The sequence below is a fragment of the Aulonocara stuartgranti genome (assembly GCF_965226115.1).
Source record: "Aulonocara stuartgranti genome assembly, chromosome: 2".
In the NCBI taxonomy this organism is placed as follows: Eukaryota; Metazoa; Chordata; class Actinopteri; order Cichliformes; family Cichlidae; genus Aulonocara; species Aulonocara stuartgranti.
Genome location: NC_138940.1, coordinates 28,137,233 through 28,162,555, shown reverse-complemented (window position 1 = coordinate 28,162,555; position 25,323 = coordinate 28,137,233). Strand labels below are relative to the sequence as shown.

At 41.3% G+C, this 25,323-nt stretch overlaps 1 protein-coding gene across 1 annotated transcript; it reads left to right on the top strand.

The window, feature by feature from the left end:
- The first annotated feature begins 201 nt into the window (after positions 1–201).
- abcb7 (ATP-binding cassette, sub-family B (MDR/TAP), member 7) lies at positions 202–24,343 on the top strand. The gene is made up of 16 exons (XM_082509973.1): positions 202–364; positions 1,648–1,731; positions 1,820–1,897; positions 3,063–3,182; positions 6,842–6,974; positions 8,762–9,030; positions 9,636–9,724; positions 10,944–11,031; positions 13,140–13,314; positions 13,854–14,011; positions 16,080–16,243; positions 16,417–16,546; positions 17,011–17,182; positions 20,604–20,707; positions 21,418–21,525; positions 22,842–24,343. Exons 1-16 carry the CDS (start codon positions 215–217, stop codon positions 23,058–23,060), a joined length of 2,241 nt encoding a protein of 746 aa, XP_082366099.1. The 5' UTR covers positions 202–214; the 3' UTR covers positions 23,061–24,343.
- The last annotated feature ends 980 nt before the right edge of the window (positions 24,344–25,323 follow it).

The window sequence follows — 25,323 nt, the reverse complement described above, 5'->3', positions numbered from 1 at the left end:
ACTCTTAAACTTCGAGTAGCTACTGCACAGACACCCGCGTTAGGACTTCACTCGCAGATGTACAGACACCGAAACAGGTCGTGTTAAAAACAATTCCTTGCCAAAACGCAGCGATTAGAAAACCTGCTTGCCTGCTAGCTTTGACACGACGTTAAAGAAGGCCGGATATGACGTACCCGGCGTGTTGACTAACTGCCCTCCTTCCTCATACAACATGGCGCTGATGTTGGCACCGCTGAAATGCGGCATTCACTTTCAAAAACGAAAACTAGCGCTTCTCATTCGGCAGACGAGCTCGTATCATGTATGGAATAAAAGTCGTAATGAGCCGGGGGCTGGCCATGCACGCCAAAGCACATATCCGGTGAGTGAGGACGGGGCTGGTCAGAGAGGACACGGTGCTTTTAGCCACCAGGCAAGGGCAGAGAAAAAGTCTTTCTAAGTAACTTTCAGGAATGATACCTAGATAGATGATTTGTTTTCTGGTTTGTTAGAGAAACAGGCGGTTGTCATCTGTTAAAAGAGCCGTTTGGGTTTGCTTTAAGTAGCTGGCTAAGTAGCTAACCCTGCATTAACTTAACGACTTAGGTTACTCATGTTATGTCATAACGTCGTTATTAGTTTTGAATGTATGTCAGCTGAACGGAAAGCACGTCAAAGTCAAACAGGCTTCTTAAAAATACAGTTCAATATGTGTGTGTGTGTGCGCGTGCAAAGTCTGACGCCTGTCAAAGGTCCCAGTCACGTGTTATCGGTCTTTACTGAAAACTTAGATAAGACCGTCCCACCCTGTCAAACCTAGGGTAACTGTCATGTCACGTAAACGCGCTGTCATAAATTATTTGGCACATTTACTGTTTTTAGAAGTTATTCATTCTTAGCTCCAACTCTTCCAAGTTGTCACATTCCCATTTAATGTGTCTGACACTAGAACGGTTCACTCTCACCTCATGTTAAGTATGCCGTTCATCTGTCATCTTCACATGGCAGGTCAAAACAGATAAGAGGGATGTTTACAGTCGTGCTGTGTCTTATAGGAAATGAAAGTATCAAACATGTTAACCTATTTCACTCATAGTCACTGGAGTCTTATTACAGGGTAGGTTTACGCTCAGTTTGATCTTAAATGAACCATACAGATGCTGTGTTTTTAAGCACTCAGGTCCTGCTTGATCCATTACTGTGCTTCAGTGTGGTATATCCTGTTCTCGGTGTTTCAAAACGTTTACCAAACCTTTATTTAAAAACCAGTTTAGGCAACTTCTCTTCTGTTTGTTTGGTTTGCATAACCTTTGAACTCCGACTATGAATGCTTAAAAAATTTGCTGAAATCACACAATGAATTAAATATTTAGTACTTATTTGTTTAAATGATGTGAGCGTAGTGGTTTACCCATTTGCCTAAAGAGGTAAAAAATCCTCCATTTGATTCTGGGAGGAATCGAATATAGAAGGGAAGTGCATCCGGAGTAAAAACTGTGACAAATCAAACATGCACAGCTGCTCTTTGTTTTACATGATGTGAATTTTGGGTTATTAAATTTTACTTGCTTTTATTTACTGCTTTACACTTTCTCTCTGTGTGGTAAACATGATTATTGAAACATTTAGGAACATTGGTAAAATCAGTGCTCTTGTGTGTTTCAGTCAAGTTCACCTCCACACCTACGAACGGCAACATGGAGCACCAACAGGAGCGAAAAAAGTCGTCAGATTTTGGAAGCTGCAAAAGTAAGTGTGTATTAAGAAATAATCACATATTGGCGTCCTGTTATTCAAATTAATTAATATAGGGTAACAGTGAATTCCCCTTCCACAGCACTTACAGGTGACAGACAAACGGACATGTTGGCACGGAAATGCAGGCGGGGGACTAAGCGCAGACCCAAAAAATGTGGTGAGTACGGTACCGTGTTTTAATGATTACTTAGTGAAACTTTTCATGCTTGGATGACATGAAACCTTTAATTTTTTTTGTTTGAAAATGCTGACCATTGTTATTCTTAAGATGACAAAACTAAACAGTGTCATATCTGTGAATCAGTTTGGTGTTACGCAGCCTTAAAGCTGATTTAAACTGCTGCATTGAATCTACGCTGTAGTTACATCATAATTGCAAATCCCTCTGAAACCTTATGCCGTAATCTAATGTACACCTACCTGGAAATGTAACCGCATGTTGCGTTGACACAGACTGTCTTATTGCTGGTCAAATGAGTTTTCTCTGTCAAATTGGGTTAGGGGGCTGAACTCTTAAACTCTTAATGGCTTCATTGCCTAATGGGCGAAACGCTAAAATAAGACTCCTGAGAATTTCACATATGTTATGTGACTTGAATAAAAGAGACATTCGTTTTACAAGAACTTGGGTTAGGTATTAATATTAACTCCACATTGAAGAGTTTAACTGAAAGCTGAGTTACATTTAATATTTCCAGATAAAACGAGTAACTGTAACGAAGTTGGGCCTTACAGAAACTTCAGTAGTGCATTAAACTGTTCATTTTAATCCTCCCTCAGCAGTGTCACACATTGCTGATTGTATTTGATTAAAAGCAGGTGCTGGGCGCACTTTCACTGTAATTTGTTAGGAGGTGCTGCCATACAGCAGCGTCGTAACATGGTGCCACCATATTGAGTGGATTAGAGGAATTACTGCATATTCTCCGGCCTGTGGAGAGTCCCTGTGGCAGATGTGTGTTGGAGCGTGGGTAAACAGCTATGCTGGCACCAGTGGGCTCTCGGCCTCAGCTGGGATGACAGCCCAGGTATCTCGTGGGACTTGTAGTGTCAGACTGGATCCCCAAGTCCACCTGGAGACTCTGCTGTCATCGTGGCTGCCATATCTCCTTGGGGACTCCTGTTGACATTTGATGTTCTACGTGCGTGCCCAGAGAGCCATCTTTAGGTTACTGGGATTGTCAACACTGAATGCTAAATGTATGGTGTTTGCCAGTATTGCCCAGTGAGGCACATTAGACTGTTAACATAGCAGTTATCCCACATATTTTACAAGGTGTTCTATTGAATAAATAAAGTTTGCTGCTGTGTCTTTTACACAGCTGAAGGAGGTGAATTCAGCTCAAATCCTGTCTGCGATGCTGTCTTACGTGTGGCCGAAGGATAGACCCGACCTGCGAGCCCGTGTTGCACTCTCTCTGGGCCTGCTCGCTGGATCCAAGGTAAGCTTAATTTCTCTTTTATTTATTTTTATACATATCATATAAAGAGAATTTAATTAGTTTGACTGGTGATTAGCCACATTACTTGGACTTACCTAACAACAACTGATATTTTTATCACATTACTTCTGCTTTATGCTTTGTGGATTTGTTCCACCCTGAAGAAGAAGGTTAGCTAACAGCTAATGCCCTCCCTTGTGACATTAGGAGCCAGATATTCTTAGATGAAAGCAAGATACTTTGACAAAATAAATTCAGCTGATTGTAGACAGAGTTGTTAACTAGCACAAAACCCCTGCAGTCTTCACTCATCATATATTCCCACAGCTTCAGAGTCATTCTTGCATGTTGCTGCTCATTTTAATTTGTTACTGTTTTCAAAAGAGATGCATTTTAGAGAATTGGTAATTGGAAATGAGGATTATTAATTTCTCCCCTGGTAGATGTTTTAGGCAAGGACATCATCAGTATGTTAAGAAACAATTCGGTAAATCATGTACGTGGCTTTTCACAGTGAAACACAGTGACGAAGAGAGGTTATAATCCAAGGTTACCACTGGCTTCAGTTAAATCCACCATTATTAGTTATAACAGTCATCATAAAAATGTGTATTATATTTTACCAAAAAAAAAAAGATTAATCGAATTTGCAAATAATTTCAGCTCTGTTTAATTAAAAATGCTAAAGACAAGAAATCAGTTTTAAAAAGTGAGAAATTGTGTTTGTTTTGTTATGCATGCATGTGTCTTTTTTCAATATAATGTATAAAAACATGGGCAAAAACTTGAATGAATGCTAAAAATAATTCACACAAATACTAATTTGGCTTTTTGACAGCAGTTCAAGCAAGAAGTTTAAAAAAAAAATTTTTTTCTCAATATATAAAATCCAAAATATTTGATATTAAAATATTAACAGAACCTGGGGAAATCTGTGTGCAAAACCAGTGTTGAAAAGCCCTTTGTTTTTAAACCAATGTTATTGGTGTTACAGCAATGCTTGAACATTCTGATTGGCCTGGAGCGTTATGGCATCAGGTTAAGAGGGGTTACCAGTTACACTGTAGATTTCCTGCTGATTTCAGGCTTAAGAGAGGGCACAAGGGTAAACGTGCCATATCCACACTTTCTTTTTGAAAAGTTATGCTGTCATTAAACTAAAAAACGTTCACAGATTTCCAGAAAAATTGAATTTTTGAAATTCAGTACGTGCAAAAATGTAAGATCTGTGAAGCAAGTGTCATGAAAAAATGCCAGTGTCAAGCCAAGTCATTTGAATAGGTCTAACAAACTCTGTGTTAGGAAATGCTTGGTTTTATTATTTGCCACCAGCTTTTTTTTTTTGGCACTGTTGTTGTAGGATGAGACTGAAGTGAAAAGCCTGATAATGTGGATGTGAAGTGCTCTGAAGCCCAACAGATGAAATTGGGGTGTTCAGTATTGCATTCAGGACCTGCTTCATTCATTTTTAATGAAAACAAACCCCAACAAATAAACATTTACAACATGTAATTCTTGCAAGGGTGGCGTCAATTAGTCATTAATTATACCAGCATGTCATTACTTTGCAGAAAGTTGACCTGTAGCTTCACTTTTGTATACAGTGATTTTGCACATCCATTCATTTGCTTAACTGCTTATCCAGTTCAGGGTCATCGGGTCGAGCCTGTACAGCCTATCGCAGATGTCGTGCGACAAGGGGCAGGGTACACACTGAACAGGTCCTCAGTTTATTGCAGGAAATTGTGCTTTTTTGTGTAAATTTGATGTATCGTCACTGTTTATATATCTTATTGCTTTTGGTTTTCTGTCATCCAGGAAGCAATTCAATTAATGAGTGTTAGGATTTTAAAAAATTGTATCATTTTTGGCACACAAACAGCTGTACTGGTAGTTTTTTAGGATGAAGTTTTGCTTTGATCAACTTGTTTTCTTAACTTTTTGAGAATTTACTACAGTGATGCTGTGTTACGAGATACAAGTGACTCTGTAGTTGTGTACTAAAAGCTACTTTCAGCTACTCACAAGGGGTCGCCACAGCAGGTAGCGCTACTGAAACACAAATTAAGCATATTAAAACGCTAATCTTTTTGACATATATATATTTATTTATTTTAAGAAAAAAAAATGTTCTTGCTTAATCAATTAACCTCTCAGCTCTGACCACCCTGTGTTTAAACATCATGAGTACTCACGATGGGTGATCACCTTTTGGTAAAGATCCCATGTGAAACTAAAACAGTCATGCATTTAAAACAGCGTCTTATGAAATAATTAATGGCATGCACCAATCATCGCGTGATGCATTCCCTCTTCATTTGTTGATGGTCTCTAATTTACACCCTGGAAAACAATCAGAAATTCACAGCTCCTCAATAACCGTGTCCTGCTGCCACTCAGCATGGCTCCCTCTAGTGTGTGCTAAAGAGGAGAGAGCTCATACATGCAATCCAATCTTCTCCTCCCTTTTTCCTGCTTGGCTGGAGTTAACCTTGATTTCTGCAGTATGTCTGTTTGAACTAAAAGCACCAGCAGTGTGGATGCAATTTTTAAATCAGCAGAATAATTATGCGGTTAAAGTGCATCACACCTCTGCAAGGGACATTATCGGTGACATTTTCATTTCAAATAAATGATTATATACTAGCTCTTGTTTTTGTTGCCCTCAAAGAAAGCCTTCTCTTTCTGCATGCCTTGCTATAAGCTTAAGCTAATTCTTTGTAGCCCGAAGCCTTTCTCCGCTACTTGACACAGCATCTCTATTATGGGATGACATACTGCGAGGTACAGATTGACATAGTGTCAATTTAATCTCCAGCATTGCTCGTTAATGGATTTGAAGAGCGCATCCAACCTTATCATGTATTAGTGGTAAAATTGAGGACATGTTTTGGCCCTGTGATAATAGGCTCAGGCTATTTTTGTGTCATGTTCTGTTGTCTTGGTAGCAAAGTGGCAGATATTGTTTTTCCTTGAGGGACTCAGAGGACTTCTATTGTCTGAGCATAATACCCAAGAGTATTAAGCAGGAACCCTAGAGATGTAGCTTTTGCACTTTAAATGGGCCATTATTAGGTGTCCTTCATACATCAGAGGTGGCACAGGTTTATTTCACATATGCTGGTCATATTTTATTAAATTTATACCCCACAGAATTCGATGGGGTAAAGGAACATAAAGTAACCCCCGTGTTAGAGGTTGAGATGTTCAAATGAAATGGTTTTTAAAAATGAAAATGCTTTGCTCTGTGATGCCGTGTTTTCTGTCTGTCCTAATGCGCAGCGGACCGCCCAGCCTGAGTCACACAGCTGTCCCTGTGCTTTTAATTAGCCCTAATAACCATTTCAATTCCATTAGCAGGAAGCACCAGCCTCCTCTCCAGCACCAGCACAGCCAGTCACAATGAAAACATATGCATGCATGCACACTACCCAGCATACCATACCATGCATACACATAACTGAATGCACCTGAATGGTAATCTTGGTTTTTACTTTGTAACAGTGGAGTTTTACTTTCTAGACCTGTGAGGTTTGCACACACAGAGACACCACAGAAAGCCAGAAAAAGAAGACTCTGGACACATATGTCAGTTTAATAGGCTATTTGAAACTGTTTCCTCCTCTGAGTGTTTTGTCCCTCTCTCTCTCCCTTCCCAGCTCACCAATGTGATGGTGCCCTTCATGTTTAAGTATGCAGTGGACGAGCTTAACCAGATGTCGGGACACATGCTGAACCTAAATGACGCGCCAAGCACTGTGGCTACCATGGCAACGGCCGTGCTGATTGGCTGTAAGTCCCAGACTTGTATTGCACTGGCAGGTGCCGCGCTCATCAGATGGGACTGTGGGACTGCCTATTATCTACAGGCTGACCTTTCTCATCACATTCATATCAATGCCACGGCACAACCTCTGCTACTCGCTCACATTATTTACATTATGAGCTTCGTTCTGTGTCTGAGTTCCTTTTAATCCTCACGACCCTCTCGTGAGTGCTGAGGACGATCATGTATGATACCTGTGAGCTCTCAAGGCAAACAGAGGTGAATAGATTTATAAAGCAGTGGAGAAGAAATTGCAATGTCCTTTGAAAGTGGTTAGGTAGTTATTTTTTTCGTGCTGTGGCGAGGCCAGGGTTGCTTCTTTCACTTCCATTTTTGGGGTCACCTTTTTCTTCTCTTTGTCTAAATGCTTCTGTGAGTACAAGAAAAAAGTCAGGAGTGAGATGTGAATGTGACGTGCCTTCCTGATTAGCGTAGGATTTCTGGGAACTGCTGCTGGAAAGCAGTATAAAATGAATAAACATGACAATACTAACAACCACTGTAAGTCACTGTGGCCTTCACTAAGATCAGCTTGTAAGCTCTGTATGCTAGCCCTGTAGCCACTTGTTCTAATAAGCCCACTTAGGTCTTATACACTAATACTACAGTTGAAGCACATGACGGGGGCTCAAGATGAGATGAATTGGGGTGACAAAGAAAAATGAATGAGGAAAGAAAATGAGGATGCTGTTACAAAAGGGAGATTTCATTTTTTTTAAGATTCTTCTTTGTGACACAGAGGACACAGTGCTTGTAGGTTGCAGTGTCTGGTGTAATTTGGCTGAAAAGGGTGCACCGTGCTCATCCTACCTTGTCAGATGTGGACACATTGTTCATTAGATGAGCATTTCTATTTAACGCCACATTACAGCCCCACGAAGAGCGGCAGACAGAGCGATTATTGCCCTGACTTTGGTCTCAGCAGATGTGCCATGTATTCACACAACTCAGTGAAATCACCACAGGAAGACCACATGTCATTCAAACACAGACTAATATCAATTTGTGACAGTCATGCTAGCCATCTGCTTGTAAAACAATTTATGAGCAGTGTGAGAGCTCAGATGAACTGACTTTTCTTTTTAGTATTTAATTGGAGTTGCTATCGGACTGAACAGCTCAGTTTTCTTGCTGTATATTAATGATCCTTTGAAAAAAAAATCTTATTATTGGATAATTTCTTTAACATAAAGACATGCTTGCTTCCACTTCTCTCCTTCACTGAAAGTCTAGACGCTGCATTCAAATTAAGCCTGTTTATTGACAACTTGATCACACCTTAACATTTCATTCTTATAAAACCTTGTCTCTGTTGCTCTGTTCTGTCGGTATACACGCTCAATGCCTTGCTGAACACTCGGATACCCTCCCTCCCTTCAGTCTGCAGTGAGCTGGCCCGCTATAGTAGTGAGGCTTCAGACAGCATTCTGCTTTGTAATTACAGAGGGGAGACTGCTGCTGTAGCATTGCAGGGCTTGCAGACCAGAGATGATGCGAAAGACTTGTCTTGCCACCTCATACGATCCGTCTCCTCAGAGTAGTCAATGAGCCTAAAACCTGTCTAGTCTTAAGTGCCTCAATGTGCTGCGTTCTGTTTAATAGGACAAGACAAGTGTGGGTCATATTCTTGTTTTGCTGCCTTTTAACAGTCTCCCGTGCTCAGGATGGCAATAGTTTCTCACTTTCTGCAGTTTAAACCTCCCTGCTTTTCACAGCAGGTGTCCTAAACTCTCCATCTCCTCCGCTATCCCAGATGGTGCCTCACGGGCTTGTGCAGCCTTCTTCAACGAGCTGAGGAACACCGTGTTCGGCAAGGTGGCCCAGAGCTCCATCCGACGCATAGCAAAGAACGTCTTCCTGCACTTGCACAATCTGGATCTGGGTTTCCATCTCAGCCGACAGACAGGGGCGCTGTCCAAGGCCATCGACCGCGGCACGCGGGGGATCTCTTTTGTCTTGAGCGCACTCGTCTTCAATCTCGGTCCCACGGTCTTTGAGATGGCCCTCGTCAGTGCCATTTTGGTGAGTTATAGGTGTAAATGAAGACACAAACTACCACACAGTGTGCTTATGCATTCTTTTTCAGCTTTTACTTCTTATTGGTGTTGCTGTTTCAGTGATTGATGTTAACATCACCTTGCCACTCCTCATAGCCGATTTCCCGGAAATTAATTTCACAGATACTATCTCATTTACATTTTAAATGGAATATGAATCCCTGTGAACTTTTGGTGGGCCCATTAGTGCTAATGATGAAACCTAAAGCTTTCTTGCATCTTAATGTCCTCCTGTGGAGTGTGCCCTAAACAGATGCCCCTTCTTCCACTGAAAGATGGGCTCATCTTTTAGTTCGTGCTATTACTCCACTGTGGATGATCAGATTGCCTGTAACAAGTGCAGACTCCACTGGCCAAATAGCTAAAGCGTCATCATGAGTACTTCTTGTCTTTTCCTATTCATTTGTAACCATTGCTTTCACAGTGGAATGATCAAAAACAATACCCTCTGAAAGTACCGTGTGACGCTAATAGATTGGTCTGATGTGGTCTCTTGACTTTTATCACAGTGCTGTTGAATTACAGCATGTAAAAGATGCTTCTTCCTGCCTGTGCTTTTCTCCTCTGCAGTATTACAAGTGTGGCGGACAGTTTGCAGCAGTGGCCTTGGGTACCTTATCAGCGTATACCATTTTCACAATTCTCATCACACAGTGGAGGTAGGATTGATGTTTTTTCTGCTTTTTTTTCTGTGTCTGCCTGTTGTTCAGATTTGTAATCGCTTCAAAGAGATTCGGTTAACATTTCTGTGGCTCTCTGCATTGTAAAAATGCTCACTTTGAAATCCACAAATCAGCCACGATTAAAGCCATCGACAAATTACATAAGATTGATTACAATGCAGTGTTCTGCTGTGAGACCTTGGGTCCTAGCATCGATGTGGTTGTTTCTTAGAAAAGTCTCAACCACTTACAGAATGTTTTTGAAATTGGATGAATATGTTAAAAAATGTTTCTTGGTACCAGAAACTTTTTGATTTCCAATTACAACCAGTTTGTCAGACAATGTTTATCTATTTGCAAACAAAGTCTGCACAAATTCAGTTGGTTAAAAGGACTCTGACTACAAAGTGGTAATCAAAGACCAGAGCACACAACTGGAATATTTTGTGGCTACACTGAAAGCTATGAAATATTAGCTCTTTGCTCCAAGAGGCTAAGCCATCAAACGATAGTCGATGGTTTCCCAAATTGCCTAAATTTTGCCACCAGCCAAGTACAGCCTCCTTGTCAGCACCTCTGTCTGATAGTAACGGCCTCACATTGTCCACCCACGTTGGATAAACTGCTCATTAACTGCTAGAACATGACAAAGAGCCTCTTTTTAAAACTTCTCAGAGCCCAGTCTGTTCGAATGCTCATGAGATGTATTAAAACAAGCCTGATCCGTGGCAACACCAACCCATTACACATAAGGATTCGCCAGAATTTGCACCAAACTCCCGTTTTCTATCATTTTTGATAGGAAAAAAAAAATCCAATCACTGTTTTGATTTTCAGTTTGTCGATAATGAAATGCATGTAATAGCATTTCATTTTCAAAAGCAACTTCATCGTGGCAATAATGAGTAGACCAAATTTACAAGCTGTGCATTACTCACATTAAGGACTGGAATTACCAGTCACACTGAAGCTATTATTTCAAAGTAGGAAGATTTCTCCCAGGGAAGAGAGTCAGCAAGACTCTACTCTATTAAGAAAGAACTCCTGTGAACATTTAATTGATACTGTTGCATGTAAATTACTTAACCAAATAAATTTCAAATATTTACTTCAATGGAGCTCCAACTGCCAGTGTCACAGTCCGGAAAGGTCCATGACCCGGGTTTTTGTACTGATGCAAGTGACTGCCATGTTGTTCATGTGTCTGTGCACACAGGACTCGTTTCAGAATAGAAATGAACAAAGCAGACAACGAAGCAGGCAATGCAGCTATTGACTCGCTGCTCAACTACGAGACTGTTAAGGTGAGTTTTAAATGCCCCACACACACGCACCTGTACACACCTACCAAATCTGCTCCTTGAGCTGACTTTGACCAGGCACATCGATATTAACAAATGTGTATGTCACCATCTAAATATTTATATTATCTATTTGAGGTCTATAATACAGTGGCCCTGAGAGGCCAAACACCAGCAATAAGAAAAACGCTGCAAAAGCACTCAAACCTTGGCTTGGAGAATGGTTGTTATTATGTTAGACGAAATTTCAGGAAAATGATTTAAAGCATGCTTTTGTATATATGTATAAGGTCAGAATGTTTGTAAAACATGGATTAATTATTTCAGAATCATTTTTATCTTTCACAAAAACCTCAAATTATCCCAATTCATAGACTTGGAATTCTTTTGCATTTCTACTTGAATATATCAAAATATTTGATTAATTCTCTGTTGGTTATTCCATCAGCTATTTTCTTTTCAGCTCTAACACATTATAAAAGCATAATTTCCTGTGTTTTTACTTTTCTCATATTTCTTTGTCTTCATTTCTTCCTCTTAATTCTCTGCGGCACTCTTCTTCTCAGTATGAAATTGTCCACCATTTCTGTAAATGTCACTTCAGTAGCTACAAACAATGAGACATTTATCACCGGACACTCAGGACTATTTTCACGGTTTAGTCAATGGCCCAAATTGTGTCCCAATTATAGTTTTGGACTGAAAGGTATCTGCCACTGGGGGCTTTAAAAATATAATAGAAATGTCATCTGAAGTCCTGGGTGGTTTATGAGTGAGAAAGAGTCTCACCTGCCTGATGTGATCAGTAAAGATTACTGTAAACTTTTCTCAAGGTCACATTACCTTAAAACTCTATCTCGTTCAGTTTTAAATCTCTTTTTAGGCAATCTTTTAGTACACAGCACAAACACAAACATAATCAGTGTCGCGTTTCATTGCTTCGTTGGCCGTTGCAGATATATTTTAGATACCATGTTATTTTCTTTGCCGTATTATTTTGCGTCCTGTTTTTCTTAACGTTTTGTTCTGTGTTATTTTGTGTCATCTGTGTCAATGCGGCCGGATTTAGCATCACTCTGAGCTGTGAGTGTGCATATGTAATTAGATCTCCGCCCACTCAGAAATCCGTTCCACTTTCACAAAGGGCTGGATGAGAACCTGAATACGGCTCCTTGCACTGCTTCGGTTTGTCCTCCATGCGCTACTTTCTAGTCTCGCTTATTTGGTGCATTTCCTTATATGCAAATCAGTGGCAGGTCTGTGTCCGCACAGCACCACTGCCGTTAGCTAGAGAAGCAAATCGCCCACTTAACCAGAGCAGAGAAACAATGATGCAAGCTAAACAAACAGCCGTGCAGCAACAATATTAGGTAATTGGCAGCAGAGTTGAGGAGGATTGTTATGATTATATTGTTGTTTTATGTGCCGAATTTAAGAGATGTGCAGGAGAGTGCTGGTGGCTGAGGCGCTTTCTTTTTTCCCCCCCTTTAAACGATAGCTGTATGTCTTAATCAGAATTAGTGCTGCTTGTGTGGTGTAACACTTAAAAGAGCTATGTGCACTCCGTTAGTAATCTAGGTGTCTGTGTAAGCTGCTACAGATGTAAACACAGAGGATGATGACAATGTCGGTGATGAAAAAGCTGCAGCAATTCTTGTTTAACTTGCACGGGATGTTTAGGCTTTTCTCTCTCTTTTTTTTCTTGTTCCAGTTGTCGAATAGTTGTAACATTTGTTGTGATTCTGCTATTACTGTTTTACTGCCAAATCTTCACCATGCAAAGATAAGGCAGCTGTATTGCTTTCCACATCCTTTAAAATCTAACGGGAGCAGATTAAGAGACAGAGACATGAAAAAGTGCTTTAGAGGCCAACTGAGACCCAGACTATGCCCAGAGCGGTCACAGAGAACAAATGCAGCCTCGAGGCAGGCTGCGCAAAAGTGTCTATCTGGCCGACACGGCTCTCCATGCTTCCTTAACCTTTAACCATTACCATATTTGAGTCTCTCCCTCTTTCACTCTCGACTTACTCTTTCATTCCTTTTGTGAATGTTCTCATTGTCTCCGTGGCCTGTGCTCTGTGTCTTAATACTTCTCATCTCTGCTGCAGTATTTCAATAATGAAAAGTACGAAGCTGAAAGGTATGATGGATTCCTGAAGATCTATGAGTCATCCTCTTTAAAAACCACGTCCACACTCGCCATGCTCAACTTTGGTCAGAGTGCCATCTTCAGCGTCGGCCTCACCGCCATCATGCTGCTCGCTAGCAAGGGCATTGCAGCAGGTGAGTGTGGAGCTTGGAAAGGTGATACGTAAATGTCTGTTGTGGGCTTCCGATTTCTTTTGAGCCATAAATTGAATTGGATCCATGTGTAAAGGTAAAAAAAAAACCCAAAAAACTTGCTAGACTGACTTGAGCTGAATATAACTCTTCATGCCAATGATTTGTGGTAAGAACACAATGGAAATAGGGTTTAGACATAAATAAGTTTAAACATCTCAAAACAAAATCAAATGGACCGATGAAACTGGAAAAGAAAAGTAAACTCTGCCTGAACTGCATAATAGAAACTAAATGAGAACAAAACACAGCAAGCATGAAAAAGTGGCATGAATAGGATATAAAATAGCTTTGATGCAGAAATTGAAATCACAGGGGGTGGAGATGGTTTGTCTACTTTCTCAGCTTGAAAGAAAGAGAAGGAGGAAAAAAAGGTTTGGCTGTTATTTATTTTTTTGGATCTTGCATCCAAAGACGCATACATGATACAGTAGAGCGAGAGCATGTGCATCGCTGTAAGCTGTTCTGTTGCTTTTCTATAGGTACGATGACGGTGGGAGACCTGGTCATGGTGAACGGGCTGCTCTTTCAGCTCTCCCTCCCTTTAAACTTCCTGGGTACAGTGTACAGAGAGACCAGACAGGCCCTTATAGACATGAACACTCTTTTCACTCTGCTCAACGTCGACACCAAGATAAAGGTAACTTATCGGCCTGTCACGCGCTTCTTCACATTTATTTTTTCTCCTCCTGACGGTAGAGAACGGAATAGGTGAATCAGAGCAGAATAAATGAATCTCCACAGAGTTGAATCTTAAAAATTGAAGATAAAGGCAAGTCCAAAATGTGATGAAGCCTGTTACCCATCCATTTTCTCCAGCAGATTTTAAAAAAAGAAGCGAGCGGTAAAAGATTTTAACAGCAGACTGAGTTTCTCTTATTGCTGCATGACTAACCTATGCACGTGTTGTAAAAAAAATGATAGGTTGCAGTCAAACATAGTAATTACGTGCTTCATGTGACTCAGGTGCTTCCTCGTCTATTGCCACTTGTAGTGCATGACATTGCTCGCTGCATTAATGCGATCAGTTTGGGGATATCATGGGAATTTCTTGTGGATCTATCGGCTGCTTACTTAGTGATTTATTCAGTGTTTTTTTTAATTAGAGCATCCATAATTTAGTCTGAGTTTTGTAGTATATTAAAAGCTTTCTTTAAACCCCCTCCAAAAAAACTAGGCCTTGTTTGCCTTGTTTTTATAGTTAATTTCACTCCAGTGTTTCAGTTAATTTGTTGTGTTGCAATTATCTGTTGGACTACACAAATGATAAACTTGTTAACTTGCCTAATATTTGTGTTGTGTTCCAGCGCAATTATTGATTATGACTAGTGGTAGCAAAACAGACAGAAACAAAGGAGTGTCAGTGGGGAGAAATGAAAGGTCAAACTGCACTTAAGTGAATGGCTTTCTGTTAAAATTGCTACACTCATATAATTTTGGTCATTAGTGATTACTGAGTGCGCTTTCAAAGCACGGTATTGGTCTGTCTCATCCTGTGGTTACAGGAGAGGTTGAAGAAGCTGGCAGCCTCTTAAAGTAAATTTTTTGCCTTGTTAATGTTTTTTTTGTTGTTAACAAAAGCCACTTCTGCCTGCAGTGCAGCTTTCTCAGTGTCTCCTTTATTGTTCCCCTGCCAGCTGAGGGTGCAAATAACAATTCTATCAGTACTTCCTGAAAAATGACTAAAATAATGAAATAATTGTGGGATTAATCTACCACCAGTGCACAATTTCATCCTATAGAAATTAGGAACGTTTAGACAGATCCTGCTCTTTAAATTATAAAATGCCCAACATTTGTACAATTTCTAATCTGCAAACCTCATATTTATTTGATTTTCTTATTTCATGGGATGTTTCATTGTATGGATCGTTTTCCTTTCTTTGTTTTAGACAGCCTATGTTGCGTCAGAAGAGTGCACTTAAGTGCAAATGGGCACCTCCTTCCTAACAATACAAAGGCCATTCTCATCTGCAGCCTGTAATTACAGTCAGAGAAATGAATCTGTCCAGTTACTTTTCTCTCATCAGTAATATTCCTCTCCATTGTAATTCCCAGTGGAATGGCGCTGCCCAGCAGGCCATTACTGTCTGAGTATGTGGGGGTTTTGTTGGGGTCTTTTTTTGGTAACACACTGGCCAATTATGTAGATGTAAAAAAAAATTTAAAAGTCTCCCTCTCTTGAAGCTGCAACACTAAATAAAAGACAAATTATTTTGGCTTTTTTCCCATGTCGCAGGGTGTGAAATTATCATCTGTTTATACTAATGGACTGAGAGTTATTTGTATTAATTGACTGAGGTGGATAGTGTGTGATTATGTTGCTATTAGGTGGTATAGACATTGAGCAGAACATGCTTTTACTCTGAAGCTAAGGACAGCGTTTTATTCACTGCTGACCTTGGCTGCATCGCCGCACTGTGACTGAGCTCAGTATGTACCGAAAGTTTTCACGCCTATTGATCCTTCAATCACTGTGAAGGGCAGCGTGTGAAGATTCATACGGCCTTTTTGAAACGACCTCTCAAATTTGCTGTGAATGTCTCGCTTTATGCAGTCCATGTAGGCTCCGTGCTCCAGCAGTATGCCTCTTTACAAGGTGTTGGAGTAATGTTGCATCATGTTAAGCCTTCTCTGCCAGTGGCTGTTCTGGATCCTTCCTTCTTTTTCCATTTTGCCTGTCTTAACCCTCTGATGGTGCGCTCTAGGAGAAGGATCTCGCCCCACCATTAACCATCACACCACAGGAGGCCACCATCCGCTTTGAGGATGTCTATTTTGAATACCTGGAGGGCCAGAAAGTCCTAAACGGAGTGTCCTTCGAAGTACCTGCTGGGAAGAAGGTGGCTATAGTTGGCGGCAGCGGGTCGGGGTAGGTAACCTTTCCGAGATCTGCGCTGTACGTTAAACCTTTAACCCAGCCCGTGTCATCTTATTTGCATGTCTTAGACAGTCTTATCACATATCATCAGTAGAGTGGGGGGTGTAGCTCCCCCAGCTCACAGACAGAAGGATGCTGACGATTGGTTCCATGTCTGGTTGCAGGAAGAGCACCATTGTGCGGCTTTTGTTCCGCTTCTACGAGCCCCAGCGGGGGAACATCTACATAGCGGGGCAGAATATCCGAGACGTCAGCCTTGACAGCCTGAGGAAGCTTTTGGGGGTTGTTCCTCAGGTATGAGAAAATCCATCACAGAAATAAACAGAAATGAAAAAGTGTTTTTATCAGCCACACAGAGATTTTTATTTATTTTATTTTGTGTTTTTGGCGGGGGTGGGGTGGTGGGGTCTGAACCTTCTCCTCCTCAGAAGAAGCACATGGACCTTTTGTCTCTAAGTGGTAAAGGTAATAATATATTGTTAGTGATTAAGCACAACAAGGGGGCAGCAAAGAACAATGTAACATTAACCATTAACAATAGCATTCAGAAATGAGCTGAATTCAGTTTGGTTTTCACTGCAGTGAGCTCAGAGGCTGATCTGAACAGATGGTACATGCACATATTTTTGTCATTTGCTTCCTTCACGTTCTCCTTCTTTGTAACTGCAGTCTTCTGTTTCTTTCACTGCTGCAATTAAAAAAACCCAAAAAAAATAATCTCTGAAGCCTTATTTTTTTCTTAACTGTGTTTCTGTCAGGATGCCGTTCTGTTCCACAACACCATCTTCTACAACCTGCATTACGGGAAAATCAACGCCACGCCAGAGGAGGTCTATCAAGTAGCTCGTCTAGCAGGCCTCCATGACGCTATCCTCAGGATGCCCAATGGCTATGACACCCAGGTTGGGGAGCGGGGCCTCAAGCTGTCAGGTTAGCTGCATCATTATGCCTGCTGTTTAAGTACGCTCTTTCCATGCAAGCCACGGAAAAGCCTTGTTTTGCTTTTTTCTGGATGGTATACTACACTGGAAAAAAGAAAATCACACCCATTCTCTTAATAATTTGCGCGCTAATAGTTCCACATTATAATATAGTAGTTATACAGAAATCTAAGACTGGCTGTTTCTCTTGTTTGTTTGCTTTTTATTATTTTCACTGAGGAGTATCCACTGGTTCCATTCATTTATTTTAAAATCACACAAAAAAAGAATGATTCATGACAAATGGAATTTTCTAAGAAGAAAAAAAATGGGCTTCTTATTTAGTTATTTATGTTCAAACAGCTAAAAGTCCAAAATCAAAACCATTGTTGAAACCATTTGTTGGAAAATGTTATAACAATACATGTTTTGAGCCCTATTTTGCTTAATCAGTTATCAACTACTTTTTGTTTATGTTATTTCACTGGATTGTAAATTGTATAACTTTATAAATGTTTAATTAATAGCGAAAAATAGATTTTTTTTCTAAGATGAAAATATAAACGTAACACAGTTTAACTGACTATATACACTTAGAAGCCACATCATTAGGCACGCCTTGCTAGTACTAGCTTTGACCTCTTTTTTTGGTCTCAGAACTGCCTCATTTCTTCATGGGATGGATTCAGAAACATGCTGGAAACATTATTTTGGTCCATATTGACATGAAAAGATCTCACAGCTGCTAAAGATTTTTCAGCTGTGCATTCATGATTGGAATCTCTCGCTCTACCACATCTCAATGGTGCTCTGTTGCATTGAGATCTGGTGACTGCGAAGGCTGTTTAAGTGCAGTGGAATCACTGTCGCGTTCAAGAAACCAGTCTGGGATGATTTGAGCTTTGTGACATGGCACATGTTATCCTGCTGCAAGCAGCCATCATAGGATGGATACAATACGGATACAATAGGGATGGGTATCGTTTAGGTTTTATCCAATACCGGTGCCAAACCGGTACTTTTGAAACGGTGCCGGTGCTTAAATGGTGCTTAAACCGGTGCTTAAAGAATGGAGAACACAAAATCGGTCCAAAAACCTCTCATGTTCAGCTGTTTTTTTGTAAAAAGATAACAATGTTAGCCTTTTCTGCAGCTATGGGGCATATATGGTATCACTCTTGGCTGGAAGCAGTGCTTAAACAATGGAAAAAACGCAAACTTTATCCAAAAACCGCTCATGTTTAACTGTTTTCCACTTTTTCTTTGGTCATTTTAGCCTTTTTGGCCAGGGTGAAGGGAGTATCTGCCATCAAACAAGAAGACAGCCGCATGTAGCTATGATGATGTTTGCTAGTTCACCTTACATGCATTAATGTAATAACGTGGTTAGCATACTCAACGTAAATTACACACGAACAACATTAAGCTACTCACGCAGAGAAGAACGGCTGCTGCTGCTGCCATCATCATCTGTCATCATTTCTGCTACACTGGCAGGGCAAGGGGCCAGGACTCTCCTCTTCGTGTTTTTGGGGGATGTTGCTAACTCCGGGTCCGATAACAGGCACCACACCCGCAGCTCGGTGTGAGGTCTCACAGCAAGCTATCAAATATGGCGCATTTCTCGGCTTTTAAAAAAAACGCTATGCGTCGCCAGGTGTTTCATCGGATTTGAGGTGTTACCTCCTTTGACAGTATCACAGTATCAGCTTAAAGCACTTGTTACAGGCTGCTGAGTTTGCATATTTTGCTGTGAAGTACAGCCAGACTTTTGACCGCTTTGCCGTGGTCATTTTTAATCTGTAGCTCTGCTCTAAAAGAACGTACGTACCTGGCCCCGCCTACTAGCCTCAGAAATGTAAAATGATTGGCTAGAATCTAAAGTGTATCACAGCTCAGGAAAAAAAAAGCACCGAAATAAAGCACCGAAATGTGCGCTGCTTTTCGGTCTGGTTACCGTTTATGTCAGATGGCACCGGATACCGGTACCCATCCCTAGTCAGCAACAGTACTCAGGTAGACTGGTGGCTTTAAACCATGCTGTGTTGGTATTAGCAGGCCCAAAATCTGCCACCATTTCACCCCATCACTAGCCTGAACTGTTGATACGAGTCAGGATTGTGCTGCTCTTCTCTTCGTTGCCTTCCTATCAACTCAGAGCAGTCTGACTATTCCCCTCTTATCTCTGGCATCAACATTTTCATCCAGAGAACACAGGATATTCTCTCTCGCTCTTTCTTTTTTAAGATCATTCTCTATAAACCCTACAGATGGTTATGTGGGAAAATTCTCAATATATCAGCAATTTATGACCAGCCCATTTGACACCAACAGCCATGCCACGTTCACTGTAACGGCTGCTCAGTTTGAACTTCAGCAGGTCATCTTGACCGTGAAGTAGGGCAGAATAAAGAGATGAAGCAATAAGTTCTCATTGTTATTTAAGAGTTGCACATGTTGTAGCTTTTCTTTCAAATAAATTCTGTTGTCTTTGTTATCAAATTCAATGAAATGAGCACATTGTTAGAAACATTAGTTCCAGCATAGTATGTTTATATGAAAGTACCATGAATGAACCAGGAGCATTGTATCATATAGCTGCTGAGCTGACTTTCCTGACATGTCGCCTCTGAGCATGGCTTTTTGAAATAGTTTTAACTGTGATTAATCTCTCGCTGTACTGTCATTACTTCAACATTTTCTTCAATTTAGAGTCTGAACTTGTTTAATGGCATGTTGCCTTACAGTTAGTCACACTCATTTGATCTACACATGACTGTGTAGTATTAGGTTCCTAGCATCACTGTGCAACTCATTTAGCCCACGTAAACACACATAGTGTGAGCATTTTCACTCAGCATTCAAGATGCAATTACTGGCAGCACAGATTTCTTTATGTGGAGTGACAGAGTGAGTGAGAGAATGGACAAAATAAAGACGTGACTAACTTCTCATTAATTTCACTGCGGCTGTACGTGACAGCTGCCTGTGAGTTTGCGAGAGGAGGAAGGGAGTGGGGGGTGGGGGGTGGGGGACGAGGAAGGAGGCAGTCTGGGCTCTCAGACTCCTAACTTTCTTCATTTCTGTTCTCCACTGCCAGCAGTATTTACTCTCCCCGAACACCGCTCGCTTTCAAGTGGCCGCACACGGCTCATATGTAATAAAGGCAAAGTCAGGCACAGCGGGAGAAATCTTTGCGTCCTGCTGATTTTTCTTCACAATTAAATCAGGTCTGGTTTTTTTTCCTTTCTTTTTTTTTTCTTCTTCCTTTTCTTACCAGACTGAAACGTGTAGCATTGGTATAGTCTAGGTGTTGGCCCTCAGTTTGAGGTAATTATCTAGCGAGAAGGGTCAGACAGAGACTTGCAGTAACGCGTATTTCAAAGGTTTTGGCATTCGCCTTGCTATTTATGACGTCTGGTTTGTTCCAGGAGGGGAGAAGCAACGGGTCGCAATCGCACGGGCGATACTAAAGAATCCGCCCATCCTCCTGTATGACGAAGCAACCTCCTCCCTGGACTCCATCACTGAAGAGGTCAGTCTGACAGTGACAGACACTAGCACCAATTTCTAATATACCCACAAATGCCCGCTCCCGGCTGCACGCACACATTAGCATGTCTGCATACACATTTAACAGAACAAGCACCCACTCAGTCACCTGCTGTAGGTACACAATAATTCAGCTCATTCCTGCGTCACATACCTGCTGCGACATACACCCGCTGCACACACACACACACACACACGCACGCATACCACCCCCATGTTCTCCCTTGCCACCTGCCACTGTTTTCTCCTACTTAATCTCCAGCTCAGCTTAAACCACACAGTCTTTGTAAATGTTACATTTAATGAGAAAGTTCAGCACGCCCTCACTGAACTTCAGGGAAAAGAGTGGGGCAGTAGACGTGGTTGTTAATTGAGTTTTTTATTTCCTCTCTCTCTTGCTTCTCGTCATGATGGTGTTTTTAAATTATCATATGTAAACACTGCAAAGAAAAAAGCATATGGAGGTGGATGTTGCTGAGCAACATTGTGTTGACTTAGCTTCTCTTTCAAATCAAAGTTTGCGAGTACATTTCATATATTTCCTGTCATTCATGCTCTCTTTTTTCCCCCCCTCCTCCCTTTCTTTTCAGACCTTTGTTATTGCAAACTTGGAAATATTTTCCTTTGGATTACGGGGGTACTCTTGTAAAGCTTAACAGTGTAGTAATGTTATTTGTCCTTGTGTGCATCCAGAACATCCTGACTTCAATGAAGGAGATGGTGAAGGACAGGACGTCTGTGTTTATCGCCCACAGGCTTTCCACCATCGTAGACGCAGATGAGATTATAGTGCTCAATGAGGTGAGAACTCAGCCATTTATTTTTTTTACTTGATCTCATTCTGCCCTGATTAACATCTTCAGGTGTAATGCAATTTCATACGACTGCTGAGTGTGCCCAAGTATAAACACACAGTGTGTTAATTGCCAGTCCAATTAGACGATTTTACATTGAAGGATGATGACCCGCACTGCGTGACCCCCAGTGCACCGCTTGTGCCAGCAACTAGAAATAAGTTAGCAAGTCGTCTGTCTCTCTCCTTTCTTTTTCTTTTTTTTTTTGGCACTCATTTATTTACCTTTCTTGAATGTACGTGATAAAAACATGCTTTGTTTAGCTTCTCTCATTAATTTCAACAACAACAGGACACTGTTGGTAGAAGTGAATGTATTATTTTCTCCATAAGGGCTCATTAAACCAGTCAGACTCAACTGGGTGTTTTGGTCAGATGGCGTGTCTTGTTTGTCTCGGTGACTAATAATGTATGGGCCAGCTTCCCAGACACTGATGAGGCCCTATCCACGACTAAACATGTCTTTCCGCGGCGCTCGCCATACAAATGGCTTTATGCGGTTTTTCGGTCAGATGCGTTTAAGTCAGGGTGGAGGTGAGCAGCGATACTTGGTGTGCTTTGCTATTGTGTGCTGCATTACAGAGCTGTCCCAGCTGCTTGGGATCGGAGACGTTGCAGAGCACAACACAGTGAAGTCAGTTATTATCTGGAAAGAAAGAGTTCAAATAAAATGTAACACAGGTGAAGTGACATTTTCCGCCAGCGCTCGAGTCAGATGGGATAAAATGAGAAGAGGCTCTCTTTGAACTGCGGCGAGTTGAGCCTGTGCCGTTCGTGTTTCCCGAGTCAGATGGCGGGGATCAGAGGGTCGTGGCGAGGAGGCATGTTTGCGTGTGATGTCGCCACGGCGTTTGCTAGTGTCACCAGCAGAGGACTGCCTGGGGTGCTCATTAAAATAACGAGCGGAAGCAGTCACATGTTCATCCTGGGTGCACTAAAGATGATGCCAACACCTCTGCATGCTCATGGGCGGTGGGGGGAGGGGGGTGCTTTCATTTGTGTGTGACTGTGTGGGAGGGCTGTGTGGCATGTGTGTGGATTTGCGTGCGTGTCTGCGTGTTTTGCAAGAGGAATGCAACAGTTGTTGGGGAGGCGGCAGGGATTCTTATTGGAGGGGGGGGGGTGTCTGCAGAGAGAGTGGCCGTGAAGAGATGCTAGCTATGATTCTGTGTTAACAGCCCTTTTTATTGTCCTGTGAAACCCCCCACCCCACCATTTAGACTTTATTTTTTCCATATAATTTGGTTTCCTTTTCTCTGCTTAGGGTAAAGTGGCGGAGCGAGGCACCCACCAGGCTCTGCTCAGCACCGCTGGCAGCCTATACGGAAACCTCTGGAACGCTCAGAACAGCAGAATCCTGAACAGCAGCAAGAACTCGGCCGAGCCGCGGGCCGAGCGGCTGTCCCAGAAGGAGGAGGAGAGGAAGAAATTGCAGGAGGAGATCCTCAACAGTGTGAAAGGCTGTGGGAACTGCTCCTGTTGAGAGAAGCTGCCACCCACCATGTTTGTTCATCCCTCACAGATGGCCTACACTGGAATCCCTGGTCTGCGTGCTATTGGGCAGGCGGGTACATCCCCCACTACCCCACTACCCACTCCAGCCAAAACCCTGTTATTATGACTATCTCTCCTCCTCTCCATGGAAATAAAGGCCAGCGCTCGCCAAAATGGAGGAGGAGGAGCAGGAACAGGGAGCAAGAGTGTTTAGCACTGGCTGATGTCCAGAGAGAGAGAGAGCTTATATGCCAGTTGTCTCAGCTGAAGCAAAGCATAAGAGACCTTGTATATCACATACGTGCGTGCAAGACATCTGTTAGTCAACATGGTTGCCCCCTCCTCCTCATTTTTTTTTTTTTGACATCAGGTTTATTGACATCTTCCTCTGCTCTGGAAACAGATGAGCGTACATGTAATGACTTTCATATGCCTTGATAATGATGCAGTTTGTATTGATATGATTTTTAAAAACAATTCTTTACAAAAGGAATGAAACTTAGGTTTGGTTTTTATATATAAAGGGTGTATACGTGCAGCAGGCTGTGCTGCAGTATGTTTGCCCGTCACGTTGTTCTCGACATTTATTCTGAAAATGTGAAGATGTGCAGATGATCTGATCCCAGTAGAAGGTGATATATGTATATTTTTTATCTTGTTTGCACGAGTTATTTTGTGCAAACAAGTTCATTATCCTGTTCACACAATTATACGATAAAACTGACTTGTGGAACGTCAAGGCCTTTGTACATCATTTAGATGGCGGCACTCAAAAAAACACTGAACAGCTCCCCCGTGAACTGCTCGTATGTCACGGTCACTTTCATGTAAGCATAACACTGAGACTAAGAGGAAGGAACTCTAATAAATCATGGACGGGTCTCACTACAATTTGAGCTTCATTTACAGGTAACATCTTAAAAGCATTTTTTAACCATCATATCCCTTAGCCTTGGTTGACAAGCCTCTTCTGATGCAGTTATTTGGGAAGATTGATATTTTTTTGAGTGTATGACCAAAGTAAAGACTCTTTCCGTGTGAAGGTTACGTGTAGATTTGGAAAGACAGACAGTGCACACACACCCTCTCTTTCTGAGGGTTGCTTTAGTTACGAAGCATTTTTTTGTTTGGACCATTGCTATAATTTATCTAAAAATGAAGAAATTTATCACTGGGTGTCTTTCACACTCTGCTTCATAGTGCTTTGGACTATGTTGGTGTGTTGGTACAATTCAGATTAATAAATGTTGGCTTTTCTCTAAATAACAATGATGTCGGCTCCATATGCTTGTTCTGTTTTTAATTTCAGAGCTATGACGATGTATAAAAGCAAGATTATAGGCATTTATTTTTTCTATCATGGTATCGGGGTTGACACGTCTAAGAGCGATCACAAGATGACACTCAGAGCAGTGCACATTTCTTAGTCATTGATTTTTACTTTTTTAAAGGAATAGTTGTGAAATGTGCCTGTTTCCCAAAAGGTTTAGAAGAGACGTTTAAAATCATATGTGGTTTAAAGCTACAGCAAATTAGCATGTCTTGTCTAATTAGTACAAAATATATACATGTGTTATATGTTTTTATGCCAGACCAGTTCTCAGTCGTGCAACACATAACATGAATCTAAGTGCAATACCAAACTGGAGTTGATAAAATCTGATCATGAATTAAAATCTAAGGTGTCTAAACTCATTAAAGGTGTTGCTGGGTTGAGATTAGCCGACGTTCATGTACAAATGTGACAGAAAATGGATTCAGGCTTTTTGTTCGTCTGCCAGAAAGTGAAGCAGGCTATTTACAGAAATATTCAGCTGTCTTTATTTTGCTACTTTGACCTCCAAAAACATTCAGATTAATGAGAAATGAATGAAATGTTCGCCTTAAACGCTCACTGCTCGAGTCAACGTGTCAGCTAGCATAACAGTTGAATTTTATTTGCATTAATCTATATTTATATTTGTTTTATTTGCCCTTCAAGACATCAACGTATCACTAAATTGTCTCAGTTCAGCAACAAAAATCTGGTATATCTTAAAATTGCATTTTTAATTGACATAAACCTCAGTACATTCAGCACCTTGTGATCTCGACATAAGGTTGCTAAACAATCACATTTCTGACAAAGTTTGGTTGCAGCTTGTAAAGCTGGACTAAAAATTGATTCCATGCTCATTCTATACATGTGTGCAGTTCAAAAAAACAGCATCTGTGGTGGCGTGTGGGTGTAGTGCACACGGCATGGGTCACTT

Coding starts and splice junctions, on each gene's coding strand:
- abcb7 (XM_082509973.1), top strand. CDS start 215: ATGGCGCTGATGTTGGCACCGCTGAAATGCGGCATTCACTTTCAAAAA. Junction 9,031..9,635: donor CCCTCGTCAGTGCCATTTTG/GTGAGTTATAGG, acceptor TCTCCTCTGCAG/TATTACAAGTGTGGCGGACA. Junction 9,725..10,943: donor ATTCTCATCACACAGTGGAG/GTAGGATTGATG, acceptor CTGTGCACACAG/GACTCGTTTCAGAATAGAAA.